Below are 19,150 nucleotides of genomic sequence, written 5' to 3'. Positions count from 1 at the left end.
CGGTCAGTAAAAAAGTCAGGGGGGAAGTAAGGTCTTTTTTTTTTACCAGTTTTGAGTTGCAGCCACCTGTTAAGTGACTTTTCAGAGCGGTTTAAAGCAATCACCCATATGTCTTCTTTAAATGAGTGTATTTGAAGTGCAGTATGTAATACATTGCATTTAGGAAGCTGTGGGGTTGAAAGACATCACTGTGGCATATTTTCAGGTTTCTCCTTTTTTAATCCACTAGAATGGCTTGGGAAATAAATAGAAAATAGAACCAAGAGCCACAATTACTGTTTGCTAGGGAGTCCCAAAATATTAGAACATAATTGGACTTGAATCATCATTACCATTTTGAGAATGAAACATAACACAAGGTTGTTGAATGATGAATAAATGTATATTTTATTTAATCAAATAAAATGCTAAATTATCCATATTCCTGTGTCTCATATCTGCCTCATGGATAACTGAACTCAACAGCATTATTATATGTACCTTTAGCATTGCTCAATTTGTTCTAATTTTGCTTTTAATTACTACATTTTAAACATTATATACGGGTAACCTGAAATATTGAATATGATTGTATGACAAAAGATCATTTAAACTAAGCCCTCTCTAAAACCCCTTTCATCCGGTATGGTGGGGGTTGTATATAATTTAGAAAATAAGTCTGCTGTTACTTCTAAAAGGAAAATATAATAATAAAGAAACCTTGATAAGTTGAAGATTGAAGTTGAAGTTAAGTTGAAGTTAAATTGTACCATGATCCAACATGAAGCATCCAACAAAGAAACGGTTTCAAAGGTGTGACCTTGTGACTGTGTAAAGGTCTCTCCCCTATAACTGAAACGTTTAAGTACTTGCTACAGTTAGAAAAGTTTTCATGAAAGAAAAATAAGCAAAATTCAGTTCTCTTGTAACAAGCACACAAACCATATTGAACCATTTTGTCCTGTCCACTATCATTAAAGTGCAAAGTAGTCTTGGAAGATTGGCAGAGGTAAGGACATGAAAAGCTTTAGGTTTGTCCCTGCCTATGTTGACCTAAAGACTATTGTGTGCAAGGGCAAATTACCCATCCACTTCGAAATACATAGTCATATTTCAAAATCAACCATTACCATAAATTCAATAATATAATCTAAGGGCAAATAAATGAATTTAAATTACAAATATGAATTACAACTCTTATTTCAATTTATTGAATTATTGAATTCAAATAAGCTTATTAAGCTTGATCACAACAAATTGTTTAATTATTTATAAAATGATTGTAAAACAGCCAATCTTTTAAAGCTGACTTCATACTGGCCAAAGACAAATTTGTATTTTCTCGTAATCAAGATGCTTGGACAAACAAAGTGACAGCAGCAAATGGATCTTTTAGCATATGGTATACCAATCCAAGGGAGCATACAATGGTTCAAAGAGTAAAGATTATTTCAAAACCAATAATCTCAATGAATCATACACACATTACACTGAAATCAGTACAGAACCATGAAATAAGAAAGAGTAGCTAGTAGCTACACATTTCAGGACTACTTGGCACAAGCATTTTAGCCAAATATCAATGTCAGCCATTGTGCCATGTAATATTGACAACCTTTTTGCCACAAAATATATGCACGTTCACTTAAAAATGTTTAATAAGCATATAAAACCATTTGTATCAAATTCCATTGAATGTTTTAGAGTATGACATGTCATAATCATGGTATGTATGATATTAAAGGTTCATGCAATTTATTTTGTACCCACCCCACATATACTGTACACCTAGAAAACATGTCAACTCCTTTTGAGTGCTCATTCATAAGAATCCATTCAAGCATCATTTCCTTCTTTCTCTCCTAACGTTCATGTAATTTTGAACATAATGGAGTTAACTGTGTATATTTACAAGTCAGTTTTTCTCATCAACTTCTCAAGAGGATGGTAGCTGCTTCAGAACCAAAACCACTACTGTTCACAACTCCGCTCATTGTTGAACCTGAAAGACATTGATCTTGCTTGTGTTTTTGAGCGTTTGTCTCCGGTTGCAGAACCATACTCGCACAACCTCACGGTCATAGTTGAGCTCCCTGGCAATTTCTGTGATCTCTTGGCCAGTGGGCAGGGCGTTCTTCTCAAAGTAGGTGTTGAGGACTTCTATCGCCTGTGGCGTGAAACTGGTGCGACGTTTACGTTTCTTTGACGGTTCTCCGCCCACAAACTCCATCAGATTCTGTTGGCCTTTCTGGTTCCACAGTTCAGCTTCAGCAAGCCACCTCTCCAACACTGGCTTCAGCTTCTGAGCACTCTTCGGAGTGATGTCCAGTTTTTCAAACCTGCATTACAAACATTTCATTATGATCAGTGGGAACATATCATAGATGTCTTCAAAAACCTGCCTATCAAAAATAAGATTAACCTTTTTCTGTTATTTTTAATGCAGCTTTAATGCATGTTTCAGCAAGTTAACATTCCAGTGTGTGTGTGTGTGCGTGTGCGTGTGTGTGTGTGTGTGTGTGCTTTTAAGAAAATAAATTCTCCCCCTATCCTCTCTTAATGCTTGTCCTAATTTTCATGTTGGCACTTCTCCTTATCTGGTCCTTAGGGATCACAGGAATGTTTTATGTGGTTTGACCTTGCACTACTTACTCTTGGTTAGTTATAATACGTCGATCTAAGAATTTAAACTCGTTTAATGGGTGAATTCTTTGTAAATAACTGGATAGTTAAATACTATATACAATAAAATACAAAAATATTTGCAAGAGTGCAGCAGTTTACCTGCAAATGGCAGACTGGCTATAGGCTGGACCCTCAGTTGCAGTGAGAGCCTGCCCCACTTGTGTCTGAGTAAGCCCCAAGGACAGCCGTCGGATCTTAAAGTTCTTGGCAAACTCTCGAATTTCTTCCAGATTAATGCCCTCTTCGCTGACTGCTTGCTGGGGCTCTAAAAAACAAGAAGAGTCCGGTTAAAATTATCTACCTACTTAGGGATGGAACTAAGTGGAACTAGGCAGAAGAGAAATAGGTGAGTGCACTGTACACATACTGTTGACAAGCTGCCCCACAGTTGCCATGTCTCCGCAGGTGATAGGAACCGAGGAGGAGAGTGTGGTGGCTGTCTTTATGATAGACGGCTGAGGGGCGATTACGATCGGTGACTGAGAGACCGTTGTTACCGATGCCTGAAGTGAGAAAACAATCTATCAAATTATTCTATTTACACCCCAAATAAATCTCAATTAAAGGACAACTTTGTTTTTTTACAACAAGGGTTCATATTTTAGATTGTAATTAGAGAAAAGAAAAAGTGAGTGTTAAAATGTTTTAATTTGCTTCGTTCTATTGTTTTATTGCGTTTACCGTGCTAAAATGTGGTTCATGTGTACGCATGGGGGCATGCGTACAAGTGGCTAAATATGTCTTTTTTTAGACACAATAAGCCAGCAGTTTCTTTATTGCTATTTACAGTAACACTTCTAGCCCCCATAAGTCACATCCAACCATGAAAGGTTGTGTTGTATCTAGGGAATGGGCTTATTCTGTGTAGAATTACATATTTAGCCACTTGTACGCATGTCCCCAACCAGTGAAATAAGAATCTCTAAAACAATAGAAAGAAGTACATTAAATCATTTTAACACTCATCTTTTATATTCTTTAATTATAATCTAAAATATGAACCCTTGTTGTAAAAAACTAAAGTTGTCCTTTAATATACACGTTCAATATGTAGTGTTCAAGGCAACTCTCAGCTGCTCTATTACTAAATAGGCAAACAGTACTTCATTGTATTTCTGAAGTTAAAATTGAGGTTTTTGTGTGTGTTTAAAAAGCAGGTTATCATCTACCTGTGGGCTGGGTTTGGAAAGCGTCTGAGGAGCAGTAACCTTGGGTAGAACTGCAGGGGAACTTGGAACAGTATTAGTCCCATTCCCAAGCGTGGCAATAATCTGCCCCTGGGAGTTGAAAAGCAACTGTGGGGTGACAGTCTGGAGCTGAAGACCCTGAAGCCCTTGGAGACTCTGAAGACCCTGAAGACCTTGAAGACCCTGAAAACCCTGGAGACCTTGGAGACCCAGTAGTGGGAGGGTACCTATCACCTAGATAAGACAGAAGAAAAAAATATATATATTTTTCTGCATATTCTGTTGATCACATACTAAATGGCAGAGGTACAAGTCCCTCAATTCTCTTGATTTCCGTTTTCAGGACAGTGTTTCAGAGCAGCATTTTAAGCTGAGGCCATGTTAATAATAAATAGATACGAGAGAGACTTTGCGTGCAAATGTGAGATAAACGGTGTCATTGCACACTGACCTGTTCTAGCTTTGCAAATAAACTCAAGGTTGTGGGCAAGCTTCTCAGAAAACCAAAACACCTACATTATTTATTTTTCGTTTAAATGATTTAACTTTGTTTATAACCATGGTAGAGTATCGTAATACAATAGAACTAGCACATCTGCAGGGGTTGGAGGTGGTCTGCTTACACTTCTATTAAATATGTTGACCCTGTTGACGCTTGATGCACCACTATCTTTATTGTAGTTCAGACATCATAATTGAGGGAGAACCAGACCAGAAAACGTGTAGCTTTTAGGATGTGCTTTGATTAGAACACGCTTCTAACAATGTTGAACCTAGGGGAAATTATATATTCTGGCATTCCATGTATTGGTTTATAAAACAGCACTATTTAAGGTGGGGATGGGGTAATCCATATGCGTGTAAAAACTGTTCTTTGTGCTACCCACCTGTCCCTGGGCATTGGTGATGATCTGACTAGTGATACCAGCCATATTGTTTATGGCACTGGTGAAGATGGGAGTGGAGGTGAGGGAACTGATAAACTGGGGCTGTGCTCCCAGTGAAGCAGCACTAATCTGAAAAAACAAAAACAAAAAACATTAAAACACACACCATAGCATGTGACTCACAAGTCTATTAAAAATATAATTAGTCTAAATATTACGAACGGTAATGATTCTTACAATAGCAGGATTGATGGAGATTCCAGCAGTCTGAAGAGTGGCTACGGACAGACTTGGCTGAGAGATGGTCGTAGAAGGTGACGTCACCTGTGCTGCTGACACTTGACCAGCGGGCACCTGGGCACTGCTCACCTGTGTTGGCTGACACGTCATTTGATGTACTGCTGCTGTTTGTATGGAAGGTGACTGAGGCTGGAACATTGCTTGGGTAACCGTCTGCAGCTGGGGCTGGACTGTGTTCAGCACTGTCGCAGCTAGGGAACAGTTGAAAACACAACAGCCAATAGATGATCTTGAATGAAGTTATGTTGTGTGATGCTTAAAGGAGTAGTTCACCCCCAAAATGACTTTTTTTTCCTATTGATTAGTCACTCCATGGAGACTAGAGTTCAATAATATTTTTAGTTTTTTGTCACATTCCTAAGACAAAAATGTGATAACAACCAGTAAGACTCCCTAATCGGGAGATAAGCGACCGTTGGTCGCTTATCTCCATAAATAGAGCAAAAATGTGTTTTTCCAAAATCTTCCTGATCCATGTTGTTGACATGAGTGTAGACATACTGTGTAGTGATTTTCGTGATTTTAGGGCAAAATCTGAATCGGCCTCATGGTGGCGCTAGAGGGCCATGTGAGAAATGAGGGGTGGGGTCTCCTCGCCGCCAAGGCGGACGAATAGGTACCGGCCCCGGCTCTCCCGGTCGCTCCTAGCCCGAGTTACGGCATTTTATGTGAGCTGCAGTGGCAGGGGGTCCTCCACTGGGGGCGCCACCACTTTTGCATCCGTTCTGGAGCACCAGGAGTGGGTGGTCCCCGGGAATGCCCCGTGAGCAGCCCCGTTGGGGTGGTCATTTGGTCATTTTTGCACATTTGGTAATTTTTTACACCTGGGGGTCCCCCAGGGACCTGGGGGTCCCCGAAACTCCGGGGGTCCTTGGAGGTTGTAGTTTGGCAGGCAAGGAGTGTGTGTGCAAAATCTGGCATGGATCGGGGCAACGGTTGCAGAGATATGAGCAGGGCAAAAGTGTGACGTGTGACGTGTGACAGAGGGAGTGACGGAGGGAGTGACGGAGGGAGTGACGGAGGGACAGCCGGTGGAGGTTTGGATAGTGTGCAAGTAACTGCGACCTACGGTCGCAATAAATGTACCCCCATTCGTTCTGGATGGGGACCCGTTTCGAAACGGGTCCCCATCCGCAATCAATGGGGGTAAATTTTACCGAATCTAATTTTTCTGGATGGGGACCCGTTTCGAAACGGGTCCCCATCCGCAATCAATGGGGGTAAATTTTCTCGAATCTAATTTTTGTCTTAGGAATGTGACAAAAAACAAAAAATATTATTGAACTCTCCATGGCATGAGTAATCAATAGAAAAAAAAGTCATTTTGGGGGTGAACTACTCCTTTAAGTTTCATATTCTCTGAGGTGACATAATTAAGCTTCATTTATACACCATTGTATGTCTGTGTCGAACATATAAGGTCACACATGCATGACTGAAGGGGAGAAGCCAACGCTTGCCAAGGTGTCACGCTGTTGAACTCCATGCAATAGAATGCCAATGCACTGTAAAGCAGCATTCAAACCTGAAGCTATTTCTTCTATTCTAGTCGCTTCTATAGCTTCACTTTGGTAGCGCAGATCCACGTTGGTAAAAAATCATGTCCCGTTGGAATCAAAGCGAAACACCCGGAAAAAAGCGAAACACCAAAAACATTTCTGTGTCTATGGACAACATCAATTTTGATTGGCTGTCAGGACGCGATGGGTGGAGGGGGTGAAGCAAAGGTCGCTTCAGTTGGATTTTTCCAAGTGGGGCGAAGATACCAAAGCAACCGTTTGTGCCATTCGTGCCTCCCCGTTCAGATCGTTCGCGCCGCGCCCGGTCGCACGTCGCCTCGTCTTCGCATTCACTTTCACTGTACATAATCGCGTACAGAAGCTCCACCCCTTCGCTCGCAGAGAATTGAAGTTAACCGGACATGTCCGTGTGACCATGCCCTTAATCTAGCAATATAGTCACACGCGGCAGTGTATTACCTTGCAGGCCAGCTAAGGGAAGTTTGAGGAAGTTTCCTGCTTGGTTAGCAGCTGTGAGCCCAGGCAGAGTAGCTACATTAGAGGTGGGGTAGGTAAGCACAGCCAGGCCTCCCTGGCCACCGATGGAGCCTGCCATGCTGAGGGGGATGAGCAGAGGCTGACCCAGAGACCCTGTTTGGGCCATCATCCCAGTCATCAGGGTGGCCAAGCTTTCCTGGGTCAAGACCTAAAGCAGGACAGAGGTGAGGAGGGTTGTACGGTCATGATATTGAGAGACAACTAAAGTACCACGACCACACAATCTATGAGATGATAAGGCTTTATTTATACTTCATCAAGTGACCTGTTTGACGAGTGTTACGCCTCAACCATTATATTCTATATTCTATATATTATATTTTCTGAGAATTTAAAGGGTTGTGTGGCTAAGAATAAATTAAACTTAAACCAATGTTGAACTTTGATAGAACCTTGGCTTTATCTCTGAGTGAGAAATCCAAAGTAGTGACTCTATTCATGCACTTATAGCACATAAAGGCTTTGCAAACAAATATGATAGTCCTGGAATCTAATTTTGTGAAATGGGTTGGCTATGCACACTTCATATTACCCTTGATGGTAGTTCGCTAGTGCAACACACATTAATTGGTCACCAATATTGGTGTAATGTGAGCAATTACAGCAATGGCAGTAGTTAGTTTATTGTGCTAAATATTTAATTTAGCACAAAGCGTGGGCTCGCAACTTACTTTTAGATCCCTTCGACCCTTCAGTCTTTATCAAGTAACTATATTCAATTTGCCATACTTTGAATCGCGATTTCCTCAATCACAGAGCACAGAAGCAAACTTTACAATAATATGACAATATTTTGACTTATATCATGCCCAGGTTGCTAATATACAACCCCTGGTACCAAAGATTAACATCGCTTTAAGAAGAAATATAGAAGCTTAGAGCGGATGTTATTGCATGAGCTTGTTTGTAGTACCTGTGGGCAGGCCTGCACGGTGATGGGCATGGCTGCTTGTGGATGTGCCAGGGACACACTGATGGGAACAGCTGGAGCCAGCGTTGAGACGGTAGGAGTCAGTGCCTCCACAGACATCACCTGCTGCTCTTCCAGCACTGGAACAAGTCAGATCCAAGAGGTGTTGACGACCAACAGATGTTTTAGTCACATTATATTTCGCATAAAGACAAAAAAGCATTGCGCGTGTGTTCATAATATGCTGTCCTACTGTGAAATATCTTTGGCGGGGAGTTAACTACAGTATACACATATCGATGTGGATGCTGATTTAAGTACATGATTTATGTGCATGGTAGTAGAACCCGCTCACTGAAGTTGGGATCCACCATGTATTGATCGTTGTAATTTCTGATCAATATTCTAAATAAGGCTATATATGAAGTGCTGGTTCTACTACAGTCTACGGTTAAATATGACCATTGGATTTGACATTAATTTGCAACACAAAAGCTCTGGAACTCACCCACTCTCCCAGTGCTATGGGGTACAGCGCTGGCCTCTGGCTGCTCCGGGGCCGCATTGCCTCCCTCTTCAGCTTTACAATCCACAATTCCATCCAGTGCTGAGGATGGAAGAGATGCATCCTCTACCTCTAGCACACGGATAGTTTCATGGCCAGACATCACAATCACCTGCACAGCAGTTGGAATTAAAGAAAAGGGTGAATCCAAGTCAAATGCACAATGACTCCATTTCTATACTCCATTTTCCTTGGGGGATTTGGTTCAGATACCTACTGTGCGACCCCAGCATACAGTAATATATTCCCCTTAATTTGTTCTCAGATTATAACAGTGTAACTAGAAATACTGTTCCTACGAAACAGTGTGGGCTCGCTCGTGACTATACTCTGCAGGGTGCTAACTGTCATGTGAAGCTCAACCAATACTCCAGCTAACACCACTCCCAGATTCTTTTCCACCAATTGCGCCTCATTGGCTAATGGAACATGATATGCGGCGGAAATAATGACGAAACCATAGTGTTTTTGCCTTTGAACAGTCTGCGGCGGAACTCACTATATAAATAATGAGGATAACATAGTGTTCTCGCCTTTCAGGCGAGCCCACAATTACCTTGTGGTAAATGGAATTATGGCTATTCTCTTTTAATTTACCACCTGTCAAACTGAAGTCAAAGACTATGATGACCATCACTCCCCAACAAGCTCTATCACCTATGAACTTGTAGTTGAGCTGCTTTCAGTATAATGGTATGCAGTAATGGAACTAGAGCAAAGGCAGCAGGACAGCCTGGGCTGGAGGGCAAGATGCAGAAGAGACAATGCAGGAAGAGAGAGGATGCATACCTGGTTGTCTTTTGGCAGGGAATTTCAAAGTGCAGGGACTAAATGGCTGAAAAAATACTTCTGCAGTCAGACAGTGAATGGCTAAGGAAAACAGAGAAGCCAAGCACACGTTAGGACACAATGAAACAAAACAAAACAAAACAAAAAAAGAGACAGATGAAAGTTCATGACCAAAACGATGATAAGAACATCAGCCAACAAGCGCGTAAGCAATGCTTTCTGAAAGCCCCCACTGTCATTAACGAAGGGCATTGCTTTTGTTTGCTGACTATGTCTATGGAGAATGTAGCCAGAAAAAGTAGGAATACAACAATTGATCAATCAATAAGCATGAAAATGTACACACCTCCAAGACATAATGTATGTAAGGTATTAATCGATGATCAATCAGGGAAAGTAAGGTAATCTCAATGAACTGTGTTGAGTTAATCATTGCATAGCCTCGGAAACCCAAGCTTTTATTTTAATCATTGCATTATGATATGATATGTTGGCACATGAGGGTGACAACGTCTAATGACAGAAGATAACTTGGAAATGACAGGTGCAGGTTTGGTCAAGTTCAGGTTCTGTAACTGAAGGAGAGCGATGACAGATGAGTGGTACCTGTTCATTGACAGTTAGGGGGGCATCTTTGGACGGGAGGTCCTGGGCCATGGCTCAGTGCACCAGCACAGTCACTGTCCACTTGACATTCTATGTGGAAAAAGACCTTTAGAACGAACAACTTCGTACACAACTTTTGTCAAACCTTAATATTTGGGTATGTTTTCCTATAGCCTAAACTAAATACATTGTTAGTTCTGGGGCAACACAACTCATTGATATTCCCAAATGGGAATGTCTACAGTGGTTCTTGAAGTGGATTCCATGGACTCCAAGTTCCTTTAGGAGGGTCTAATTTGAGTCTCGAAGTCTGTGTAAGTTAGTGTAACTATGACATTGTACAAAGACCTGATGGGTCCATTTGGTTCCACTTGTACACTGTCATTGTTAATGGGAGACCTTTAAATGTCAAAGTTTGAGAACCACTGGTCTATAGGCTATGCCCTTTTCGTGGCTATTTTTCATATCAGGACCAGAATATGTCATGGGGCCTGAAAGAGGCCTCCTATGTTGCATATGAAAATGCTACAGAAAACGTATTGACATGATGATCAAAGCCATGCATTTCTGTTGGATTCACAATCTAACAGCAAACAGATTCAAGGTGATCCTTTCTGTGCAGCAAGGACCGCTTCCAAATGAGATCTGTCAAAACTTCAGCGGCTGTTTGATGGACACCCCACCCCCATCCTGGCCAATAAAAGTCTCGTCGCGTCGTCCACTTTTGGGGACAAGCTGTTACCACCAAGTGTATGCGACACAAATGATCTCGATCCATGCCTAGAGAGACCGAATATTATGTATTTCCCTCTTTATCATAAATATATAAATTATGCTAATTACGAGCATTGCATATTAACCCAAACTCATTTCCTCTCGCCGTTTCGCTGCAATAGGCGAACGCGGCGCTATAGAATGGAGTCCGGTTATTATATTCAACTTACCGCTTTAGGTGAATCGTGTTTTCGGTTGTCGTCTCTGGTTTAAAAGGCTTTGTCACAGTTAGTTTCGGTCACACATAATTAAAAATTCATCTCAGCTTTCAGACGGGCGCTGTGACTGCACACAAAAGAGGCATTTGCATGGATAAGGAGGGTTTGCAATGTTAGGATCTCCCCTTTCTTAATATGTAATCACGGTGTCCTCTGTGTGACAGTTTAGATGATCGGAAATCCTCGCAATGCCTTAAAAGATCCCATTTGTCTTGTCTAGTCAGGCAAAAAATGCAACAAATTTGGCCTTTTGCACTACGTCATGAACATAATTTATGCAAGAAAAAATCTTGCATTGAAAAATGTCTGCCTCGACTTGAGAGAAGCCATGGCTCTCTTAAAGGCACAGTACATCTTTAAAAAGACGAGCACAAATCACAACTAGTTACCTACATGAATTGGTAGGTTAATGGTTGGATTGATAAATACAACCGTGATAATAGCTTGGAGAAATAAGTTGGAAGCATAATTGCAAGACTCTTGCCGTCCTGGAAGCAGAAAGGGGTTGTCATATGCAGCTCAACACATTTGTTGGCAAGTGTCCAGACATCAATATGTGAAATTGAAAAGTTAATCATGTAGGCCTATTTGGGAACAGCATTCCATAGCAATGGTGTTATGAATCATGCAAGTGCAACCATATTCAAGCAGCAGTCTGATCTTAAATTGAACATGTAGGACTAGGCTACTGTTTTCACACAAAAAAGGAAAGACAATAATGAATAGATAAATAAATAAAGTGTTCTTAGTAAGAACACTTTATTTATCCATGATAAGATGATAAGAACTTCTTAATATCATGGATTATCCTCAACGTAAAACATCAACATCTGGTCAGGACTCCAGTCTATTGCCTTTGTGTTGTTTATCTCATGTAAACAGGTAATATTGATTTCATCTGATGAAGAAGGAAAATCTATGCACTAAATCACTAAAAGCTGCAGCTGTCCTTTTTTGTATCTCAGCATTACCATGTTATGTTTAGCTTGTTGAGCATCTTTTACCAGTTTCGGCTGCAACTCGAAACTGGTTTTAAAAAATCCTTACTTCCCAATTACCTTTTTTGTTTTAGTGTTTTTTTTTTTTTTTTTTTTTTTGCTGCATGTGTTTTATTTGTCTGTCATTTCATGTTGTATGAGTTGTTAAAAGGGACCCCAATGCAAACAAGCCTATAAAGCTTTCTTTCCTATGCAAACTTCTAATACAGTATTCAATCAATCAGTTATAAATATGTTTGGTAACTGCATTATTTACCCATATCTATCTTAAGAGATAGGGGAAAAGGTTGCCAATAATAGCCTATAAGGCTATTACAAAACTTCACTTTAGGCTATAACGTGGTGTCCCTACAGTCCCAACATATTCCAAAGATCATTATTATCTTAGCACTCGTGATTGTTAATTATTATTAACAGTTTATAACTGATTGGGGGAGAAAACGTAGATTCCAATTCTCGACACTAGGGGGCGCGTGCAATTAAAGTGTACGTTGGAGAAGGAGTGACGTAACCATTTCCACCACAACAAGCTGGAAAACAAGGAAGTGAACAACAGTAATCTGTCATAAGGCCGTGAAAAGACATCCGAATCTAGCTTTAATCGTCTTTATTCATCAGCTCGCAAGCCCATTCACAACGATGAACAACAAAGGTGCGTATGGTGTGTCCGTGGTATGGATGTAGGTTATGATCCACGGCGATATCACGAGTAGAGAAATGGACGTATGCCGTTATTATGGTGTAAAGCCCGTTGTTACAGCGAAACGACGACGGGGCATGACAATAAACAACAGATCCCATATATCGCCGTGCGTGTAGCTAACGCTAAAACTCTGCCATCGGACGAATTGAGCAATCGGCAACGACATGAAAACGAAAGCCCTAAACAGCTGTCATGATAATACGTTACCATTTAAAATAGCAGTAGTCGATGTTACGTTTCAGTGCAAATAATACGGTCATCCATCATTAGTTAACACTGCTAGCTGCTATACCAGTCTGACCTCCAAAACAAAGCAGGCGCCACTGTTTGGCGTCTTTCCCCCCGTCTTTTATAATTTTATATAGCAAATAAAGAATGTTGAATGACAGCCATCAAAATGATCGTAGGACTACGCCGTTTTCAGACACAAAGAACGACATAACGTAACGCAGGGTAAACAACGTTTAGAAACTAGCAGTGCAGTGGGGGATGATAATGGGAGCCGTTCCCGTAGAGATGGTGTTTATTTAACGCTCCATCCAACATTTAACAATGTAAATATTTATTACAATAATTGTACAATGGGGGGAGGGGGTCCCCTTATACATTTGGAATGATATTGTGATTTATAGCAGTGGTTTTCAACCTTTTTCATATTCCATTATTTATTCTGCATTTGAGCCGTGGACCACCATTCGATGAGATTTAGCTTCTGTTATTGATGTGTTAGGAGGAGACATAACAGGCAAACGATGATCAAAATAGCAAGTATTCTACATTCTCTAAATTGTGTCGACTTCTTGTAAATTAAGTAATGCAGATGTTTGACAATAATCTTGAGAGCATAAAATGAAACCAAATGGACCTGTAAGGGTTCATTTTGGTTACACTCAAGGGTTAAAGATCCATAAGGGTCCTTTGGTCACCAACTCTCCATCATTTACCTGGGGACCACCTGGAATCCCTCCAAGGACCACTGGTTGAAAACCACTGATTTATAGAAGACGGGATGACGAGAAATGTGATCTCTGGTCCATCTGTTATTGTTTTGCAGGTTCATATCCTCAGCAGAATGTGTACCCTCAACAGAGCTCTGCACCTATCTATCCTCCTATGCAAGTATCCCCGCAGGCACCCCCTTACACAGATGCCCCTCCCGCATATTCTGAGGTAACTGACATTTATAATGATGTTGTTTATATTGATTGATCAATTGAATAATTTATTTAGAGTTTGCAAAATAGTACAGTGTTACAATTATACAATGATGCTAAGAGGATAAAGGATAAGGATAAAAAGCCCTATTAAGGGCTTGTATCCATTGTGGTCCTATGTATACAATCCATCAAGACAAAGACAATAATATACAAGAAATCATATGAAACTAGGTATTGTCTGGAATTTTTTATAACGTAATTGTGATATGACAAGTGTTTGTTTTAATCATTTAAACCTTAGTGTAGTTTTTTTTTTAAATAGCAAGAATAGCTGTTCTACAAGCTCTGAAAATGTCAATATTAATATTTTATTTGGTGTGATGTTTTATTTTGTCTATCGGAGATCGCCCAGCACTAATGCACTCACACTTTAATCTATTATTTTAAAAAAATCTGTAATGTATTCCAATTATCCAATCTAAATTCCATGTGGCTCTGCTATCCGTCTCCACAGATATACCAGCCCAGATATGTTCTTCCACATCAGGTCCCTGGTCAGATGGCTCAGATGACATCCCCATATGCCCAGATGTTCATGCCCATGCAGCAGATGCCACTTGGACAAGTTGGACAGAATGTTCCCATGGCCTACTATCCTATGGGCCATATGTACCCACCTGGCTCCACGGTGATGGTGGATGGGGGCTTTGATGCTGGAGCGCGCTTTGGAGCAGGCAACGGAGTTACTATTCCAGTGAGTATCCCCTCAGTAGTATCTACTTAGTTAAAGGAGAATTTCGGCCTAGAAGGTTATTTTACCTGTTTGCGTTCTTCTCTCCCAAATATAGTCCATATATTTTTTTCCCCAGAACGGGCAATCTTGTCCTTTTGGCCTACCTGACCATGGCTTCAAAATGGAGCGATTGGTTGTATTGTTAATCTGCTTATTTCTCTTGATCGATTATTTTGTTCATGTCTGCGGTATTGTATCCCATCCACACTGTAATATGAACAGGGCGCAGCCATTTTTGTTGTTAAAAGACAGATCTTTGAACTCGCGTTTGAATCTAAATCCTATTGGAGTCAATGCAACGTGATGCGCACCCACATCTGCGCAGCTGATCTTGTAAACAAATAATGGCGGCGCCCAGTGCGAAACGAGAATAGACTGATTATAGCCATTATGTAGGGCAGATATCTTTTTTTTTTTTTTTATCTTTTTTTGGGGTTTTTTTTTCCATTTTTTGACACACAAACACAGAAGACAATATACAAACAATACACATAGTAAACATTGACATACATGTAACATACACTTAAAAGTAGGGAAAAATAAAAATTCAAATCATGAAATAAATTAAATTGACTTGACATACAGAACTAAAAACAAAACAATACAAAAATAATAATAAATTGTTGAAAAGAAAAATGTGTTATTCTTTTTATTTTTTGAGAGTAGGGCAGATATCTACCGAAAAAATAGATTTGCGTGAGAGAAATATACCAATCGCTCCTGTTTGAAGCCAGCAAATGGACATAATTGCCCGTTTGGAAAGGAAAAAAACAAAAAATACCACCGGGACTAGTCTTTTGGGTAGAAAATAAGTACATCTAAAGGTACTGTAAGAGGCAGCCTTCTAGGCTGGAATTCTTCTTTAACCCTTTTGTAAAGAGTTAAATTGATTGGAATCAATAAGATACCAATTAAAGGTGCTGTACTGTGATATTGGCTTTGTGAAAATAAGTGTAGCACTTTATTCCAACTAATTATTGCTATAGTATAGTATTGTTCAGTAACTGGGGTTTTCCCTTCTTTCCAGCTCTTTTGTAAATAGAAAATAAATTTTCAGGTCAGGGTACCAATTTTATCCAATCAGTAGAAAGAAGTCATACGGAATACCGGGTAAACTAATTAATGAGCAGACAAAATTGGAACTGGATGAATATAAAATTGAAGCAGATGAATGGGTTCTCTCTGATTGGATCAAATATGAGATATCAGGTAGCTATATAGGTACATGTTATAGTTATAGATGCATTATTATAGATAATAGTATGTACTATGTTTGCAGTTAATCAAATACAATCATTAATTAAATGTCTATATGTCTGCCTGGAAAACAAAATGTGCCAAGATGACAGTGGAATTTGATATGTGTATGTTTATATTCCCACTTTTCTACCAATATTTTAGCCCCCACCACCTGGACACCCTCCCAATGCAGCTCAGCTGGCTGCCATGCAGGGTGCTAATGTTGTAATGTCGCAGCGCAAGAATAACTTCTTCCTGGGTGGTTCCAATGGAGGTTATACCATCTGGTAACATCAACCGTTCTCCTCAAGTACCCCATTATTGCTAAACCCTGTACCCTGTTCCAAACAATGCACAGTAAACTCCTCAGGACTAATTTAACACTGAGAGTGTAATAATGGACATTTACATTTGGGTCAATATGTACATTCTCTGAATTAAGTGAACGCTGAGGATTTGACTGTGTTCCCTTACCCCTCCCCTGTTCCACATGCCTCCCTCTTTAGGCTGCTGGCCATGCCACTATACTGATATCACCTAATGGAATGTAATACTTTAGAGCCCTATTGAAAAGGTACAGTATTCCACTTGTCATCTAAAGACAAAATATTCCAATTGATGGATACCACTGCCTGGAGAGGACAAAACTCTTTTGCAAGCCTCAGAACTCATTCCACAATTGTTCATTAAGTCTAGCCTCTATAGTCATTTAAAAGCTCATCACTTATAGATTCTGATATCTGCATTTGTTCAAGTAAAGCAAATAGATCACAATTTGCATTAGGATGTTCTTGTACCTGTGTTAAACAAGTAAATGCAATTGTGAAGTAAATTCACTTGTACATATTTTAGCTGCTTTGTAGTTAAATTGGGATACAGATGTGAAGTCGTAGTTGAAATGCAAAAGGAAAGAGGGGGTTACGTCACCTCTCTTTCTGAAAAACAATTGTTAGTGCTATTAGTTACAGAAACTGCTGTGTAATAACTACATGTAGAATTATTTGACAGAAATGACATTTCACCTATACAAAAACAATGTTAATGTCTTGATTGCTTGAGCAAGGACCTCTTGCCTTGTCTTATACTTTTGCATGGTATCCAGAATGTCGTGACAAAGTTGTCACACAATAAAATGTCCAACATTGAATTCATGGCATAAGTAATCACTTGCTGAGTAGATTTAAGCAAAGAATAATGGAAAAGAAATTACAACAATCTTGAGGGTGGTTTACTGTACCTTAATGGGCAACTGTTAGATGAACATAAGTGTCAAGGAGCACTGGAGATAGCCCTAAATTAAAGCATTAACTTCAGTAAACTTAAAGGAAGAAAATTTAAGAATAAATCCAAATAGTGAATTGAGTGGAAAGGGGTGGTTGGTTTAACATGTTAGAAGTTTTTGGTTTAATTTGTTTTTCTTTCCACAGTCGGATACCCAGAGTTTATAAACCCAAGTGTTTTATCGTACAGATTTTCAACTGCTTCCATTTTGTTTTACTTTAACTTTCTTAAGAGTTGAGGTGACCGTTTCTTTAATATAATGCAGCTTTTTTTCTTGCACGTTTTAGTGATTTATGTTTCTGTAGGCTAATTTGTTAGTATAACCAAGGAGCTGGTTGTACCAAAGATTTGGTCTATATTGCACTCATGTTGACTTGTGACATTACATTTTAAATGTCACAATCAAAAAGCATATCATTCAATAGGGTGTGATTAAAGAGTAGATACATAGACCTTCAATCTGACATAGCATTTAAATGTGGTGTTTGACACTGTGTAGTTTAATCACATTTTGAAGTTGTACATACATTGTTACACCAGTGATGTACAATTTTAATTATAGCCTTTTTTTCCCTGACGTGCACTGCTTAATAAATCAGAAAAGATGCAGGCATGGGGCTACTGTTTTTTGAAATTTATATTTAATTTTTCTTTCTGAATAAATAGTAATACTTTAATTTCTTCTGAGAAAAAGAAAAAGCTGTGAAATTTTAGGATTGAAAAATGCTTCTTGCTTTTCAAGCCTGTTCTAAATTAGTGCCAAGTTACAGTATATTCTTCAACAGCCTGAAAGTATATGCAAACATCGATATTAAGGGCACATCACTTTCTAGAATTGTTCATTTCCAAGTCGTTTTTGTGCTGCTAATTAAACTACCATACATTCTTCACATGTAGACTAATGAGGTAAGATGTGTTTAACTAAGTAAGTCTGCATGATTGATTGCCATTCTATATTTTGCCAATTTTCATTTTGGTGTTTGGTTAACATGTGTCACTGGGTATCCGACATTCCACACAAATAGCTGTGGCCTGCAGAAGTTATGGTACCTTTGTATGTTACTTCAACGTTCATTTGGTATGGTCACACTAACTAGCTGTCACAGACTGCTTGCATGATTTATAATTTGTCGTATGCCGAAAATAGCCGATCTGCAAGGTCAGTGTGCCAATGTGTGCCGATGTGTTGAGCTTCTAGATCAGCCTTTTTCAGCTTGCGCCTATAAATTAAGATCCATACCAGACATGGTTGACATTACTCAAAACTTTATAAATGACTGAATGTGTCTTCACTTCAGCAGACAAATTGGTGCTTCATAGTTTTGCTTAGAAAGCAGGCCACAGCTTTCAAAACATGTTTGATTCAATATCAATGTCAACCTTTTTTTTTGTCACAGTCCCAATTGTGTTTGTAATGTAACTTAACGATGGCTTAGTCCCAGCAATATCAAGTACTGTAACCTAAAGCTTAACAGTAGATGCCATGCCAACCACAGCCAGCGTGGAATGGGATTCTCTTTTGTTGAAGGATTATGGACATTTATAGTTCAGGGATTCTTTAAAATATTTTGTAACATGGATATATGTACTGAAGTAATTTGATGGACTTTAGTACACATTCTATCTTTTAAGATTACTAAAGGAGATGAGTGTCACTATGGTTTGCTGAGACAGGACATAAGATGGAACTCTTTGCAAAAGAACTTAGGTGCACTTAACTTTTTTATACTAAACTTAAAAATGAAAATTTAGAATAAATGTTATTTTGGAAATTTGAAATGTGTCATGTTCATCCTTTGATTTTAACCTTGTTTAGAAAAGATGTAATACTGGAGTGAATAAATTGTCAACTGCACGCTTTTATCACAAGTCGGCTCAATTTCCTTATAGCACTTAACATAAAATCTATAGATTAATTAATTGTTGGTACAATTATAGTTTTGATCTACTACAAAATGTAGGTGTTCTGGCGGATTAACACCTAGATTGAGAGCCATAATGATATTTTGATCAGGTGGGAAT

General features: G+C 39.3%; 2 protein-coding genes across 6 annotated transcripts; one reads left to right on the top strand and one right to left on the bottom strand.

The window, feature by feature from the left end:
* Positions 1–905: 905 nt before the first annotated feature.
* Positions 906–12,921, bottom strand: pou6f1 (POU class 6 homeobox 1). Of its 5 annotated transcripts, none has more exons than XM_080733838.1 (12): positions 10,910–11,185; positions 9,966–10,055; positions 9,360–9,440; positions 8,514–8,682; positions 8,009–8,145; positions 7,018–7,243; positions 4,976–5,229; positions 4,739–4,867; positions 3,834–4,085; positions 3,032–3,167; positions 2,764–2,929; positions 906–2,318 (listed from the first exon to the last, which is right to left on the bottom strand). In XM_080733838.1, exons 4-12 carry the CDS (start codon positions 8,671–8,673, stop codon positions 1,970–1,972), a joined length of 1,809 nt encoding a protein of 602 aa, XP_080589964.1. In that variant the 5' UTR covers positions 8,674–8,682; positions 9,360–9,440; positions 9,966–10,055; positions 10,910–11,185; the 3' UTR covers positions 906–1,969. The 5 variants fall into 5 exon arrangements, with proteins under 5 accessions (XP_080589964.1, XP_080589963.1, XP_080589961.1 ...); XM_080733837.1 differs by lacking the exon at positions 9,360–9,440 and having other exon boundaries at positions 3,834–4,024; positions 4,061–4,085; XM_080733835.1 differs by lacking the exons at positions 9,360–9,440; positions 10,910–11,185 and adding an exon at positions 12,866–12,921.
* On the top strand, positions 12,468–18,991 carry dazap2 (DAZ associated protein 2). Its single transcript, XM_080733839.1, has 4 exons — positions 12,468–12,607; positions 13,713–13,828; positions 14,330–14,569; positions 16,010–18,991. Exons 1-4 carry the CDS (start codon positions 12,595–12,597, stop codon positions 16,136–16,138), a joined length of 498 nt encoding a protein of 165 aa, XP_080589965.1. The 5' UTR covers positions 12,468–12,594; the 3' UTR covers positions 16,139–18,991.
* The last annotated feature ends 159 nt before the right edge of the window (positions 18,992–19,150 follow it).

This window comes from Nannobrachium achirus, assembly GCF_963921795.1.
Source record: "Nannobrachium achirus genome assembly, chromosome: 9".
Taxonomy (NCBI): Eukaryota; Metazoa; Chordata; class Actinopteri; order Myctophiformes; family Myctophidae; genus Nannobrachium; species Nannobrachium achirus.
Note: the sequence above shows the minus strand (reverse complement) of the source record. Positions and strands in the feature narration are given on the sequence as shown.